Genomic DNA, 16792 nt, shown 5'->3' on the forward strand with positions numbered 1-16792 from the left:
GCATCACCTTTTTACTTTTACTTATTGATATCTATTTCTTCTGATTATTGAAGCAATACATATTTTTTGTAGACAGTTTAAAGAACTACTCAAAAGCAGAGAGGAGGCCATAAACATACCAAGTCTTTTTTCCATTATGTCTTGGTGCACCTTCTTGTCAGCCTCTGCTCTCATTGCTTGTGTAGAGATAGAACCAAGATAGAGCTCTGCACTTCCAGATCTTCTCTTTCACAGCCCATTTTTCCCTATTCTTTTTCAGCACGGTCCTTGCCTGTTCTCCTGTAGAGCATTTGAGGAGGAAGTGAAAGGGCAGCGTGTTGGGAGCACGGTGAGGAGAGCGGAGTGTGGCCCCAGAAATGAGGTACAGCGCCATCCTGTTGCTGGGCTAGAGTGGCAGTCAGGGGCCAAGAAAGAAGAAAGGCTGTGAAGAAAGACAAGGGCGGGTGGGAGGCAGAGAGTACTGGCGACATGAGGTAGGCAGGAGGCAGCTCTGGTGAGCAGGCGATGCCTGAGTGAGGCCAGAGCGTTTTACAGGTAAGAAAGCCTAGACCAGTAAAACAACTTTTCTGAGGGAATGAGGTGGATTAGAGTTAAATTAGTTTCTTTCAAAAGCCCTTCGGGGGCTGGCGATTTAGCTCAGCGGCACAGCGCCTGCCTAGCAAGTGCGAGGTCATTAGTTCAATTCCCAGCACCGGAAAAAACCAAAGGGAAAAAAAAAAAAAAAAAGCCCTTCTATAAGCCAGGTGTGATGGTACATGCCAGCAATCAGCTGTCTGGGAGGCTGAGGCAGGAGGAGTTCAAATTTGAGAGATCTCAATCTCTCAATCTGTTCAGTTTAGAGACTTAGTGAGCCCAGCGTGGTGGCTCACACCTGTAATCCCAGCACTCTGGAGGCTGAGGCAGGAGGATTGTTGGGAGTTTGAGACCAGCCTGAACTGCATAGCAAGACCCTGTCTCAAAGAGACAAAAATAAATAAATAAATTTTTAAAAAATAGAGACTTAGTGAGACCCCATCTCAAAAAAAGAATGGTCTGGGGATGTAGTTCCATGGAAAGATATGGAAAACAGAATAAAACACCACTGCAGTGATGCCTCCCTTTACAGGGTGTGTATCTCCGCGTCCTCAGAGCCCCTCAAGTGTGATTCCTGTCTGCTTTCCCCTTAGCTTGGCTCTTTCTGCCTGACTTGCGTTAGAGCTTTTCTAAGAAGTGAAACTTAAATGAGAGGTTTGTGTGTGCGACTGTGCTTTCAACTTACACGTGTGGCAGAGATAGAAATGAAGGTTTGCTTTAAGGAATTTGTGAGGATTGGTTTGGAACTTAGTAAATTCTCCACTCTAAAACCTAAAATCTGCACTTGCTGACATTTTGAAGGCCTGCTGGGGAAGGGGACACCCCCCTCGATGCCAACAGAGATGCTCCCGAGAGTCATCCTGAGAAGGAGGCGGAGCCCCAGACTTCAGAATCCATGCTGGTATCATCCTCATCTAGTGAGTCGGAGTTTTCCCAGGCCGACTCAGGACTCTCCCCTTCGGGACAAGCGTCGGTCTCGTCCGGAATGATCTGGTCTTTGGCACCTGAAGAGTCGCTGCCGCAGATCTCGAATGCTCAGGCCTGGGAGATGTACAGCTTAGAGACCCAGGCCAGGGTTGGGCAGCACCGCCACAGTTCTGTCATGGAGACGACACCTGTCTCAGTCCTGAAATCGAAACCTTCCCAGGAGCAGGGGCAAGTGGCAAAGAGAGAAAAGAGTGATGACTTCTTTGCTCGTCCACTCTGGCCCAGGAAGGCTGAGTACCTCCTGGCTCTGGTGGCCTACACCGTGAGGCCAGCCAATCTCTGGCGCTTTGTCCACCTGTGGCTTCACAAAGGGGGCGGTAAGTCCTGGAAATGAGCCGTGGGGGGCTGGCAGGATGGGGGCCTGCGCAGGCTTCAAACTCTGAGCGGTGTCAATGCTGGAAAGTTGTCACTGCGAGCAGGATAGGAGCAGGGTGCCGGGACACCTCGGTCCGTGAAAGGGGTAGTGCAGGGTATCCGGGGTACAGCGTAGCCAAGGTACAGGGTATCCGAGGTGCAGGGTATCCGAGGTACAGATGGTAGGGCTGGAGCCTGGTCGGCAGTAGGGTAGATACTAGTCAGCTTTTCACCCGTGGTACAAAAAGTCCAACAGAGGCCAGTGATATAGCTCAGCGGCACAGCACCTATCTGACAAGCTCAAGGACATAGAGTTTGATTCCTGGTACAAAAAAAAAAAAAAAAAAAAGCAAGCCCAACAGACACAAGTTAGAGGAGGAAAGATGTATTTTACCTCACAGTTTCAGGGGCTTTCAGTCCAGGGCTGGCTGGCAGGGCCAAGGAAAGCTCATGGCAGCTGGAAGCGGAGAACAAGGATGAGCTAGAAACGGGGAGGAGCTGGGGCAAGAACACCTCCTGGCGGGTCACACCCACCGGTTCACCTCCCTCGGGGAGGCCCCGCGCTGCACAGCACTGCCGGCGCTGCTCACCCCAGGAGCACAGCGTCCCCGTGACCCCGTCACCCTCCACAAGCCACTCCTCAGAACACATGGGGTTTGGGGGAATATTCTAGATCAAACCATAGCAGGCAGAAGCCAGGAGTCTGGGCTGTCTAGCAATTAGGGAGCAGGAGCTGAGGTGTCTGGGACCGTGAGGATGTGAAAACAGGCGACCCTGGGTGCCGGAGGCCCCGCGGGAGGCCTCTGGTGCCGAGCGTGGCATCTTGGGGCCAGGCAGGCGTCCAGGCACTGCAGGCCATAGTTCTTGGAACCCTTCTGGACTCTTCTTTGCAGTCGTCTTCCTCGTCATCTACATCATCATGCTGCTGTTTGTGGGGATCCCTCTGCTCTTCCTGGAGATGGCAGCTGGCCAGAGGATGCGCCGGAACTGCATGGATTCGTGGAGGAGCATCGCCCCCTGGGCTGGTGGCGTGGGCTACGCCAGCTTTATAGTGAGGCGTGCTGGGCCTTCCCAGGCCTTCCGCGTTACCGCCCCACACCGCCCCGCCCCGAGGCCCCGCCCTCGTCCGGAGAGGGTCCCCTGACCACTTCCCCCGCGGCACGTCCCTGCAGTCCCTTCGCAGTCCTCTGTCACGTTCCCTCCGCTTTCCTGTCCCTGCTCATCCCCTCAGTCAGCTCCTCCCCACTCCCAGATGTGCTTCATCTCGAGCGCACACCTGAACATCGTGAACGCCTGGATCATCTTCTACCTGAGCCACACCTTCCAGTTCCCTCTTCCCTGGGAGAAATGTCCTTTATTGAAGAATTCCAGTGACTTTGGTGAGAGGAAGCCAGACAGAAAGAGAAGGGGGAAATGAAAACTGGAGGGGAATTTGGAAGAGGACGCAGGAGGGAGGACAGGGAGGAGGAAGGCAGACGGAAACAAGCCGGAGGGAAGGGAGGGGCGGGCCCAGAGGACGGGCCCGTCTGCGGGCGTGGCCAGAGCGAGTCCCCTCAGATCCCGAGTGTGCGCAGACGACACCCTCCGTCTACTTCTGGTACCGGGAGACCCTGAAGGTCTCAGACAGGATTGAGGATGGTGGGCCACTGGTCCTGAGTCTCAGCCTGCCCTTCTTTGTGTCCTGGTGTATTGTGGCTGCCTTCACGATCAAGGGGCTCCAGTCCTTAGGGAAGGTGAGCCAGGGTCCTGGGTCTGTCGATATTCTCAGATGCTGAGCTGCCTCATTCGGCTACACTTTCTCCTCATTTTTCACCTCCCGCTCTTTACTTCCCCAGCTCCGACCCCTGCTGAGCGCTCTCCCCTACCACCTGCTAACCTCTGACCCAGAACCCTCCATCCTTGACCGTGGGCTGGCCCTCCCGGTACACAGTGGGGATCTGTCCCCCTCTCAATGCAGGGCATGTGTGTCTTGCTGTCGCTTTCCTATGTCATCCTTTTCTGCTTCTTCATCTGGAGCCTACAACTGGAAGGGGCAGAACATGGCCTTAAACATTTGCTGGTTGCTAAGGTGAGGTGCAGTCCGCGGTGCCTGCTCTTAGGGCTCCTGTCCCCGTTATCTCCTCCTTCCCCCTGCCTGCAGCACTTCTGCCGCAGCTGTCCTTGCCTTCTGTATTACGCCTTGTCTTATACTCACCCTTTTCCTTTCAGATGTCGGCTCTGTATGACCTGAGTGTGTGGTCAGTAGCAGGAAGCCAAGCTGTGTTTCATCTCGGCCTCGGCTTCGGCCCCATCGCCTGCTTATCCTCCCACATGCCGCAGTCCAACAACTGTCTCTGTGATGCCTTTGTCCTAGCTCTGGTCAACCTGGCCACCTTGTTCTTCATAACGCCTTTCATCCTCGCTGTCCTGGGCTTCTGGGCTACAGTCCTCACGCACCGCTGCACCGAGAAGTAAGGCCAGCTCCTTAGCGGGGGTCCCAAAGACGCTAACGGGGAAGGTGTGCAAAGACCCCTTTCACACATCCCCACCTGGGAGTGCTCTTGGGTCACTGCTCGTCCGTTGCTGAAAACAGAGGCAGTAGAACCCTCCTGGCCTGTGCTATCCTCTCGGCCCTTTCCTACCTCTGCGAATCTGCACGTGCAGGTTGCCAGCTATCCATCTTGAAATAGCTGTGCTAACAGGTACACTGAAAATGACCAGAGTTCAAGCGCCCGATTAATCTGTTCCCAACACACAAAATAACACCACCGGAGATCACATCTATACTGAGAGCCTTCCCAGGCCTTCCACTTCCTGAACGCCTCCCCTTTTAAAGGTGGGACCCTAAATTTAGCACCGTCTGTCTGTCTGGCATACCTAAATCCAAAAGGATTCTCAGCATTGGAGCCTTTATTGTCTGATCCCTCCTGGTTTATTTCTTTGGATGTACTGGGCATTGAACCCAGGACCTTATGAATCTACCACAGTGCTATATCTCTAAGCTCTTAGTTTTAATTTTTGAGACAGGGTCTCGCTATGTTGCCCAGCCTGCCCTTGAAATTTTTTTTTTTTTTTTTTTGTAGTGGGAATTGAACTCATGACTTCGTGCTTGCCAGGCAGGCACTGTGCTGCTGAGCTAAATCCCCAGCGCTGCCCTTGAAATTTAAACTCCTTTCTCAGTCTCCTGAGAGCATGGGATCATAGTCGTGTCCCACCACTCACAGCCTTGGTTTTTATTGTTTAGGCATTAATTTTAAAAACATTCCTCTTGCCGAGCGTGGGGGGACGTGTACTTGGGAGGCCGAGGTAAGAGGATTGCCTTGAGTTTGAGGCCAACCTGGGCTACGTAGTGAGTTCAAGGCCAACCTGAACTACATAGTAAGACCCTATCTCAAAAACAACAACAAAAAACCATCCCTCAGAGATTTTTTTTTTTTTTTTTTTTGTCTTTTCGAGACAGGGTCTCACTATGCAGTTCAGGCTGGTCTTGAACTCACTTTGCAGCCCAGGCTGGTCTCTAACTCACAACAATCCTCCTGCCTCAGCCTCCTGAGTTGTGGGATTACAGGTGTGCACCACCACGTCCAGCATTATTATTTTTTTTTGTACTTAACACCTGCCAGTTGTACATTTATGGGGTGTAGTGTGATGTTTTGATACATGTATACATTGTGCAGTAATAAAATCAGGATATTTATCACTCATCACCTCAAATATTTATCATTTCTTTGGGGTGAGAACATTCAGAGTCATCTCTTCTAAGTTACTTTGAAGTATGTAGTACAGTATTAACTGTAATTACCCTCTGTTCGGTAGAGCACCAGGACTCACTCATCCTAACAGTAATTGTGTACCTGACCATATACACATCACAGAGACTTGGACAAGTGAATCAGACCTAGTTCTTGCTTTCATTAGGGTTTTAGTTTTGGAGGGAGAAGGAGAGGAATTAGATTCTATGGCAGACAGGCGTGAGCTAGTGATTAGTGATGGGAAATGATGGAGGACAAAGCTATCCGTTATGTCTGGGTGAGTCACACGAGGTCTCCAGAGGAAGCCGACCTGGGTTGAATTTCTCCATAGTGACCCTCCCTCCACAGATAGCCACTGTTCTCTTTTAGAAGAGGCCTGGGCACATATGTGTACACATATGCAATATTCCTCTCAAGTACAGACAGTTGTATTTTCAAAGTGGTTTAGTCAGTTACCCTCTCACCAAGGATGTGTGAAAATTCCATTTTTTCTACTTTTTTGCACAACACTTGATTAAGCTCTATCCGACTTTTTAATTTTTGTGATGGTGGTAGAGTATAATGGTATTTTCATGTTTTTAAAAAGCCTGTTAACACCGGGCATGGTGGCACACGCCTGTAATCCCAGCCCTTGGGAGGCTGAGGCAGGAGGATCGTTGGGAATTCGAGACCAGCCTGGGCTACAAAGTGAGCTCAAGGCCAGCCTGAACTGCATAGCGAGACCCTGTCTCAAAAAGACAAAAAAAAAAAAAGAGAGCCTGTTATTGTGAGATACTACTGTACACACACAGGAAAACGCATGAAACAAAATGTGCAGCATGTGAAACTTGCTATAAACACAACCCGTATTGAGAGCTAGAATGATCCTCACACCTTTCTGCGCATCTGTTTGGAGGTGACCACAGCCTTTTCCCTTCTGAGAGGTAACCGTTACCCCGACTTTATGATGATGAATTCTATCCCCTTTGTGTGTGATACGGTTGATTTGCCTACTTGTACAAAACATATGGTTAGTATTTCAGGTTACATCATTTAATTTGCTAAGTTACGTGTAGATTCTCTGGGTGTCTTCATTTTACTTCTCTCATTCAATATGTTTGTAATATCCGTCCACATCACTGCGGTTAACTTTAATCTGTGCTTTTGAATGCTGCTTAGTTCCCAGTGCATAGGTTTAAAACATCCATTCCTCTCTTCATGTGCTTCGGAGTCTTTTCCGTTGTTGCCTGTTAAAGCAAAGCTGGGCTAAGCGTTCGTATCCGTGTTACCTGTGCCCTGCCTACGTGCACATTCTCCAGCGTGTATTCCTGCGAGTGAGGGTGTTGGACAGAGTTATCTATTCCTGGGTAAGAAATCATTTCAGATGTAAGTGCCTTAAAATGATTCCTTGCTTCCCAGGACTCTGGACTGATTGGGAAGTTCTTGCCCTGGGCCTGTGTGAGCTCACAAACATGGCTGTCTAGGGGGAGGCCTGGAGGGGGCTGGGCTCAAGTGGGTGACACTCCTATCCTTTCTGCGGTGCTGGCCAGGCTCACCCCAGGCGGGTGCTCCCTGACCAGCTCACAGAGCACAAAGGCAGGCAGCAGAGGTCTTGAAGCCTCAGCATGGCCATGTGGCCTTCGTCACTGCTCCTAAGTCAGAAGGCCACAAGGGTCAAGGAGCGGGAGACAGGCCTCTCCATAAGAGGAGCTGCAGGGTATTGGTGGCTGTATTTCTTTCCAGTCTTCCACATACCTCTTCAGCTTCACTGAGTTTCTCTCCATACTATATGAGCCACTTGAGTTCCATGTGGGCATGGAAATTCTGATCGCTTCACTTCTTGAAAACACTTGGATTGCCAGAGTGTTAAAGTGTTGCTAAGTGCTAGCAAACTTGCTTAGTTTTGCTGATTTAGTAAGGTTGTAAAGTTTAGTGAGATTGGTATACGTTGATTCCTGCGCGTGTGGGGGTCCAGTTATCTCATACCCCTTGCTGATGAAGCTGTTCCTTCCAGCTCCGTGGTCGTGGCGCCTTCCATGAGGACTGACTATAGATGTGAAGGTTTATTTCTGCACACTGTCGTGCTTTATCGGTTCCATTTTGAAATTAGGATGTGTGGATCCTCCTGCTTTTTTTTTTTTTTTTCAAGATAGTTTTTGGCTAAGCAGGGTCACTTAACACCCCATACAAATATTTTTTTCTCACTTCTGAAAAAAAAATCACTTTTGAGTTCTTACTAGAGATTCATCAAATCTGAAGATCTTTTACTCGGGCAGTGCTTCCATCTTAACAACGGTGTCTTTCTGCTGAGGAATATAGGGTGTCTTTTGTTTATCTAAGTCCTCTTTAATGTCTTTAAGCAAAGTTTTATAGTTTTCTCTTTTTTTGTTTGTTTGTTTTTGTTTTTCTTCTGGTACCAGGAATCGAACTCACGACCTTGCACTTTCCAGACAGGCGCTTTGACGCTGAGCTAAATCCCCGGCCCCTATAGTTTTCAATATACCACTCTTTTGCTTCTTTGGTTAAATATATTCCTAAGAATTTTATTCTCTTTGGTACTGTTGTAAGTGGAATACTTTCCTTTCTCTTTTCAACTTTTTAGGAGATGATGGCTGTGTTGCCCAGGCTGACCTCAAATTACCCTCCTGCCTCAGCCTCATTAATAGCTGGGACTATTGGGTCTGTTTCCTGTTTGGTTTTTTTTTTTTTTTAGTGACTGACTGATTACTGTAGAAATAGACAGGGTCTTTCTTTATAGTTCAGGCTGGTCTTGAACGTGCAGATTCTTGTATCCGTAGATTTCTGTTAGCTCTAGAAATCCTGAACCATATTTGTTCACAAATTGCCTCTGCCTCAATAGCCATTTCGTCTTGTTAGACCTTGTTACCATACACTGTAGGTCTCTGAAACATTCATATTTTCTGTGTTTCCTAGCCCCAGTCAATCACCAGTTGTCAATCAATTAGATTTGTCTTTTCTAGAATAAATTGAGCCATATTGTATATTCTTACATCTGACTTATCTTACCTAGTGTAATGTTTTGGACACAAAAATCCTTAACAAGATACTGGCAAACAATGCAGTAAATCATTAAACAGATCATATACCATGACCAAGTAGGCTTCATTCCAGGGATACAGGGATGGTTCAACATAGTACAAATCTATAATACATATAATACATCACACAAGCAGAAGCAAAGACAAAAACCACATCATCATCTCAATAGATGCAGAAAAAGCCTTTGACAAAATCCAACATCCACTTATGATTTTTAAAAACCTGAAGAAAATAGGTAAAAAGAACATTATATCAATCTGGTAAAAACCACTTATGGCAAACCTACTGCCAGCATTATGCTAAATGGTGAAGAACAAAACTTTCCCTCTAAAATCAGGACCAAGACAAGACTGTCCCCTGTTCAATATAAAACTCAGAACTTTATCTAGAGTGGTCAGGCAGGTGAAAAAAATAAAAAAGACACATTAGGAAAGGAAGAAGCCAAGCTATCCTTGTTTGCAGATGACACGATCTTTTATATAGAAGATCCAAAAAATTCCATCAAAAGATCTTAGAACTAATAAATTCGTCAAGGTAGCAAATCAACACACAAAAATGAATAGTGTACCTGTACATCAGTAATGGACTCACTGAGAAAGAAATTTGGAAAACAATATCATTCACAATAGCTTCAAGAAAAATTAAACACTTAGGAATTAACCTAACAAAAGTGAAAGATGTGGGACATAGTGGTGCATGCCTGTAATCCCAGCACCTGGGAGGCTGAGGCAGGAAGTTTGCTGAGCTTGAGGCCAGCCTGGGCTACAAAGTGAGTTCAAGGCCAACCTGAACTACCTAGTGAGACCCTGTCTCAAAAAAACAAACGCCAGCACTCAGGAGGCTGAGGCAGGAGGATCATTGCAAGTTCAAGACCGGCCTGGGCTACAAAGTGAGCTCAAGGCTGGCCTGAACTGCATAGCAAGACTCTGTCTCAAAAAAACAAAAACAAAAACAAAAAAAACAAATCAAACAAAAAGGTGAAATACCTCTACACAGAAAACTATAGTACTCTGAAAAAGGAGATCTAAGAGAACATTAGAAAATGGAAAGATATGCTGTTTCTGGATAGGTAGGACAAATATCACCAAAATGGCCATATTACCAAAACTGATACATAGATTTAATGCAGCTCCAATTAGAATATCAACAGGAAAAAAAAAAACCACCAACTGACAGCATTCCTTACAGAACTAGAAAAATCCTAAAATTCACATGGAACCGGAAGAGAACAAGAATAGCAAAAGCAATCTTGGGCAGCAGGAGTAAAGCAGGAAGTATCACAAGTTATTATAAAGCTACAAGTTATTATAAAGCTACAGCACAAAAACACATGTGGATCAGTGGAACCGAATAGAGGAACCAGAAACAACCCCAGGCCCGTTAAGCCATCTGATGTTTGAAAGAAGGGCAAAAAACACACTGGAGGAAAGAGAACCTCTTTAATAAGTGGTGCTGGGAAAACTGGCTGACTACATGCAGAAGATTGAATCTAGGCTCGTATCTCTCTCCATGTACTACAATAAAATCATAATGGATCACAGATCTAAATGTTAAGCAATTTGCTGGAAGATAAAGTAGGTAAAACTTCAAAGCATGGGCACAGCCAAGGACATACTGAACAGCACCCCTGTCATCTCAGCACTTGGGAGGCTGGAGCAGGAGAGTCACTGAATTGTGGCCAGCCTGGCCTACACAGTAAGTTCAGGACCAGCCTGCACGATAGTGATTCTTCTTATATAGCAAAGGAAACAACCCACAGAGTGAAGAGACAACCTACAGTGGGAAGAATTCTGCCAGCTACTTCTTGGATGGAGGACTAATATCTGGAATGTGGAAAGAACTTAATTACCCCCACCAAGTAAAATTCCCAGTCAAGAAACAGGCAACTGAAACGAATCCTCTTCTCAGAAGACGTACAAGTGGCCAATCAACATAAGAACATATGTTCAACATTTCTGGCTATTAGAGAAACACAGAAGAACACAGGCTCCATCTGATTCCAGGCAGGCGCTGGTGCCACTGAGCTATACCCCTGGCTTCCGTCTCATTCCAGAAGGAATGGCTGTCACCATCGGGAAGTCAAGCAATAACAAATGTTGGCGAGACTGCAGAGAAAAAGGTAGCTTTCCCCATTGCTGGTGGGAATATACATCAGTACAGCCACTATGGAAATCAGTATGGAGATTCCTCAAAAAAACTAAAAATAAAAATTCTACTCAATCCAGCTATTTCCCTTCTAGATATCTTCCCAGAAGAGTTCAAGACATCCTAGCACAGTGATGTCCATAGCAGCATAACTCATAGTAGCTAAACTTGGAAGCAGCCTGTATGTCCATCAGCAGATGAACGGATAGAGAGAACGTGGTATTCACACACAATGCAGTGCCGCTGGGCTACAGCGGTATTGTTGTTCTAAGAAGGTTGAAAAATATCTTCCAGCCCTTTCCATCATTTCTGATGAGAAGATTAGTCAAAATAATAACTGGCCTACTATCGGAATAACATGTAGTATTTTATTTTCTGAAATGTGATCAAATTATTATTTTCTGGAATCTAGTTTTTGTGGCACGCCTTCCACAGCGGTTCTCACTGAGCAGCAAGCCGCACTTCAGCAGATCTGCACAAGTCAGCCGAGGGGGGACTGACAGGTGGGGAGGCCCCGACTGGGAGAGGGCGTGGTGTCAACAGTGACCTCTGGCCAGCGCAGCGACTGTCAGCTGGGCCTCGGAGGGTGATGAGGCTGGCGCAGCCAATAAGGTTCATATCAGAAAGTCAAAGGCACGTATGTGTAATCTCAGCCCTCTGGGAGACTGAGGCAAAGGACCGCAAAGTCTGCCTAGCCCAGTCTGGGCAGCTTAGTGACTTACAGGCATCCTGTTTCCAAGTTTAAAAAATATATTTAAAAAGGGCTGGAGTATGGCTCAGTGTAAAGGCCCTGGGCTCAGTTTTCAGTCACATAGCAGGACTCCTTGGGAACATTATACACAACGTAGCCCAAGGAAACTGTGCCCCCAGCGTTCTGTGGTTTGAAATCTGGACGGTTAACTTTCACCCACTGGTCTCAGCAAGGAAACTGGTAGGTGTGAATGAGTTCCTCTCACTAGAGGAAAGACCCTAAGTCTCCAGGAGGTTATGGGAAACCCTCCTCCTGGGAGGCCTATGGTCATCCACTCTTCTGGCTCGCGTGGCAAATTCATGGCCTCAAAGGTGGGTGCCTCCCCAAGGAGAGAAAACAAAGAGACTGAGAAAAAGCAGCTGCTTTTGCTGCACCACTAAGAGAAACAGATCCCAGGTCTGATTCCCGGGGCTCCAAGAAGAACTCGACAACTGCATTCATCTGCTACCACTGTTAAAAGCCAGGCCACCTCAAGAGGAGCTGCCCTAAGAGGCCCCATGGGCCATGCCCTGGATGCGAAGGAGACCACTGGAGATCGGTCTGCCCTCTGAGGTGGAGGCCCCAGAGATCAGACCCATGCTACCAGTTAGTCCAACAGGAATGAGAGGGCTTGGGGCATGGGCTGCCTTCTCCCTCTGGCCAGACCGTCATCTCCATCGAGGAGCCCTGGGTAATCATGACTATGGAGGAACAAGAAAACAACCTGTTGCTAGACACAGGTGCAAGTCTCTCGGTCCTTCTTTTCAATCCTGGCCTTCCTTCCAGCCATCATACCTCAGTGAAAGGAGTCACTGGTGAGGAGGTAATATGCTATTTTTGACAACCCTTAGGCTGTAACTCCTTAATAGGTCCCTCTTGCATATCTCTGTCTTCCTGAGAAACCACTCTGAAGATACCACCACGTATTACAGCAGCCATTGATATTTTCCTACTAATCTATCCATAACTGTGTAAAGTTTGTAATGTTCCTATCCTATTTCATAAATGGATGTATGTTTATTATTATGTGTTTCCTACAACAACCATTGAGAATAGTTAATGATTTTTCAATAGGTCACTCATGTATAGCTCTATTTTCTTTAGAAGCCACTTTGAAGATACCAAAGTATAGTACAACAACTCTTGATAATCTCCTACCTCTTTTGTCTGTAACTCACTATTATTTGTCTATTTGTTTTCCTGAGAAACTATTTTGTAGACAATAATATGTAAAATGATAACCATTGATAATTTCCTACCATTTTGTCTGTAATTTGCTAAGTCCCCCCTATTATTATGTTATCCTTCTTTTATTCTTTAAAATAAAAGAATAAAAAAATAAATAAAAAAGGTGGGTGCCTCCCCAGGTTTCCTCTCCAGTAGTAACCAGGAATGCTAGGCTAGGGGGCAGCTTTCTCGAGGCAAGGCAGGAAGGAGAGGCTGTCTCCCCAGAGGCTGCGCAGCCTAATCGAACCGCTGCCCTCAGGAACACAGAAACACTCTTGATGCTGGTGAACATGGGGACGCTGCCTCCGGAGGCTCAGCCCCCTGCCAACCTGCCCAAGGACCCCACCTCCACCTACAATGCCTGGCTCGGTGGCCTGGACCCGAACATCAAGAGCCTGGTGCTCAGCAAGGTGCCTGAGTGCAGCAGAGAGGCGTGGATTCTGCAGGTGAGTGCAGAGAGCTGTGGGCTGGCCCCGAATCCTTTGGGCCTTCAGGACACAGTGTCACTTCTGTGCTCTAGGGAAAATCCCAGAAGCCCCACGGTATCCAGCAGCCCTGACAACAGAAGGGTGGCCCATTGCCATGGATACTGGAGGTGGATCCCCTTTTTTTCTGTCAGATTTGGTTGGAGGTCTGCTTTTCTTTTTCAGAGTAGCCTTTCCTTTTTTGAGACAGGGTCTCACTATGTAGTTTGAACTCACAGTGTAGCCCAGGCTGGCTTTGAACTCATGGCAGTCCTCCTGCCTCAGCCTCCCAAGTGCTGGGATTACGGACATGCACCATGCCTGACAAGATCTGTTTTTCTCAGTGGTTCAGGGCTTTCAAAGCATTTTCCAAAGAAAGTAGAATGTGCCTTTGGCTTTTTTTTTTTTTTTTTTTTGTACCAGGAATCAAACTCATGACTTCAGGCTTGCCAGGCAAGCGCTTATGCCACTGAGCTATATCCCCAGCAACCTTTGCGTTTTGTTTTTGCTGTTCTTGTTGCTAAATTGAAAGATGCTGCAACTCCTCCCACTCCTGTCCTTACAGGTTAAGGAAGGCCCAGGCTTTGCATTCCTGTCCTTTATTGAAGTTGCGTCCTTCCTTCCGCGGTCGATTTTCTGGTCTGTCCTTTTCCTCCTGATGCTGCTGTCACTAGGCTTGGGAACCACGGCAGGGTTTATGCAGGGCCTCATCATCCCGCTCCAGGACTCCTCCTCTTTCTTCAGGAGACAAACCAAGGTGCTCACAGGTACTCTTGACCCACAGCCCCGCTCTCACCCGCAGCAGCCTTAGCCAGGCCTGGTCTGTGACATCTGCCTGGCCCGCGTCACCCTACCATCCTCTGATCCAGTGTCTCCTCTAGGGGGCGTCGTGGTGCTGATGTTCCTGTGCGGTCTCTACTTCATTCGCCCCAATGGCGTTTACTTCATCAGACTGCTGAGCGAATACTGGACGCCCATGCCCATCATCATCATCCTCCTCTGTGAAAACGTTGCTGTGGCCTGGGCCTGTGGGGCCAAGAGGTGATGTCCCAAGCCCAGTCTCCTGGGAAGCTCGGGTCTGTGGGGGAGGTGACCCCTTCCTTGTTGCTTCTGCTTTCACCCAACTAGAGTGACGTAGCAGGGTCTTTGGGGTAATATTTTTTTACCATTTCTTTACTGAATATATATGTTCTCTTATGCAGCAGGCACCATTCAATAAACAAACATCCCTGTCCTTGGGGAGCTCACACTCTGCTGGCATAGATGGGTAATAACCAAACTGACAAAAATGAAGAATAAGAAGGACAAGTGACAGGAAGGAGTCAGAGAGTAGGGTGAAGTGAGCCAGAGCAGGAGTGTGGGGGCACGAAATCCAGCCGGGTGGCAGGGAGGGCCTTCTAGGACAGTGACCCATGAGCAGGCTCCTACACAGACCGTGGAGGACGCCACCGGAGAGTGACCAGACAGGGCAGCCGGAATAACCAGGGTCAGAGGAAGCATGGTGTCTGGAGTGAGCCAGGAGCAAGTTGGCCAGAGACGGGGCCAAGAGCGAGTGGGCCGGGGCGTGGGGGCCTTGTAACCCATGCCGGGACTTAACCTTTACGTGGAGAGCGAGAGCTAATGCACCGGAAGGTTGGAGTCGAGTGGCGTTACCAGATTTATGTTCTACAAAGATGTCTGTGATGCTGTGTGTGGGGCAGACTGGAGAGTCAAGCGTGAAGCAGGGAGAATTGGGAGCTACACACTCTTCCAGTGAGAGCCAGCAGTGTCCTGGGCTCGGGAGGGAAGGGCACAGCCTGGGAGAAGTAGTCTGATTTTGGAAGGCAAAGGAAAGGGGCCAAGATAACCAGGGACAGGGCCTAGAAGTCCTAACTGGAATGCAACAGAAGGAACGCCCAGATGAAGGACATGGGTCTCCTGAGTCTGACCTGTTGCTAGGCGGGTACGTGGGCACCGAGGGGTGCAACTCAGGCGTGGAGGGCGGCCTTTGCAGCTGGCAGTGGTTCCTGGAGTCACTTCCTCCACTTACTGACCCATCGGTGAACTCGGACACTTCCTGAGACTGTGTGTGTCAGGCGGCCAGGTGGACTGGGACGTGACTGCTTAGGCTGAGCGCCTTCTCTCAAAGAGCGCAGAGCTCAGAGGGAAAGCACAGGGCGAGTCCCAGCAGGAGGTGGGAAGACTGTGGCGGTAATAGGGTCAGGCTACGGGCACAGGCGGGTACTGAAGTGGGAGCTCGGGTCACTGTCGAAGAGCGGAGGGCGCTACAGCAGGGTCTGGCAGATGAACAGGAAGAGAGAGGGGCAGGGACAATCAAGGCCAGTGGGCTCCTCTTACCTAGTCACTGAGCTCGAGAACGTGTACTGAAGGAGGCTGGGCATGGGGCTGAAAAAAACTAGGATAAGCTCCCCGAGGACTGTGCATTTCCTGTACCAGCCCTGGCAGCTCGGATACTCTCATACTTGTGGTGAACGAGAGGACATGGCGGTGGGAAGCTCTGACGTGCTGGACAGTGCGGGGACACGTGGAGTCTCCGTGGGTCGGGATGGGGATGGACTGACTGAGGATGGGACTGGAGCGGAAGCAGGGATTAGAGCGATAACAATATTGGAAAGATGCAAAGGCCAGGCCAGGCCAGCCCTGCCCCCTGGGCCACGTAAGGCCCAGCCGGTTACCCACTCTTTTCCCTCCACAGGTTTCTCGGAGACATGAAGAACCTGATGCATGACCTCATCCTCCGCTTCTACAGCTGGGTGTGGAGCTACCTGACTCCAGTCATGCTGCTTGTTGCATTTGTAACCATCCTGGTTAAGAGCTTCATGAAGCCCATCACCTACCGGGCCTGGAACTCCAGCAGTGTGAGCACCTCTGCCCAGGCCCTGGGGTCCCCGAGAGTGGGGCGGACCTTTCAGTCCCCTCTCTAAACCCTTCCCCCACCTCTCCACAGTCCACAGAGATGACCCTACAATACCCATCCTGGGCGCTGTTCCTGATGATCATACTCCTGCTCCTGGTCATCGCGCCCATCCCCATGTACGTCTTCTACTGCCTTGCCCACGGGATTCCCTTCAGGGCCAGCAGTGGGGACAAGCTTACGAAATCCTCCACATCCCTGCATCGAAAGCACCAGATAAAGCCCAAAAAAAGGGACCCAAGAGAAAGAAGTTCTACAAGGCAATAAACCGAAGTGATGACCAGCCAGGCCTCTGACATCCTAGCTCCATTATTCCAGTTTCCCACGTCCCTCAGAACACACTGAGCGGTTTCCAGCTGTTGGTGTCCATGGACCGGCAGGACCCAGGATGCTTTCTTTTCCAAGAGGAGAGCATCGACTGAGAGGCAGGCGGGGCCTGGCTTTAGCCCCCTGCCTGATCCCCATCTTCTCTGCTTGCCTTGTCCCATCCCTGTCCACAGCACGTTAGTCACCATGAAGCTGCGTGTCTTGGCCGCTGGCCTCTTGGGCCAGAACGCCGAGCGCTCAGTGACTCAGCCTGCTGGCCGCCCGGCACCTCCGCTGAGGGTTTCTCTGTAGCTCTCTCAAG

General features: G+C 48.9%; 1 protein-coding gene across 1 annotated transcript; it reads left to right on the plus strand.

Annotated features, from left to right (window-relative positions):
• The first annotated feature begins 269 nt into the window (after positions 1 to 269).
• Slc6a16 (solute carrier family 6, member 16) lies at positions 270 to 16453 on the plus strand. Its single transcript, XM_013508998.1, has 12 exons — positions 270 to 361; positions 1375 to 1877; positions 2808 to 2965; positions 3167 to 3293; positions 3472 to 3647; positions 3872 to 3982; positions 4123 to 4364; positions 13046 to 13232; positions 13816 to 14017; positions 14132 to 14291; positions 15946 to 16108; positions 16198 to 16453. The coding sequence occupies exons 1-12, from the start codon at positions 357 to 359 to the stop codon at positions 16429 to 16431; spliced, it is 2268 nt and encodes a 755-aa protein (XP_013364452.1). The 5' UTR covers positions 270 to 356; the 3' UTR covers positions 16432 to 16453.
• The last annotated feature ends 339 nt before the right edge of the window (positions 16454 to 16792 follow it).

Source organism: Chinchilla lanigera, unplaced genomic scaffold (genome assembly GCF_000276665.1).
Source record: "Chinchilla lanigera isolate Chin_1 unplaced genomic scaffold, ChiLan1.0 scaffold00158, whole genome shotgun sequence".
Taxonomy (NCBI): Eukaryota; Metazoa; Chordata; class Mammalia; order Rodentia; family Chinchillidae; genus Chinchilla; species Chinchilla lanigera.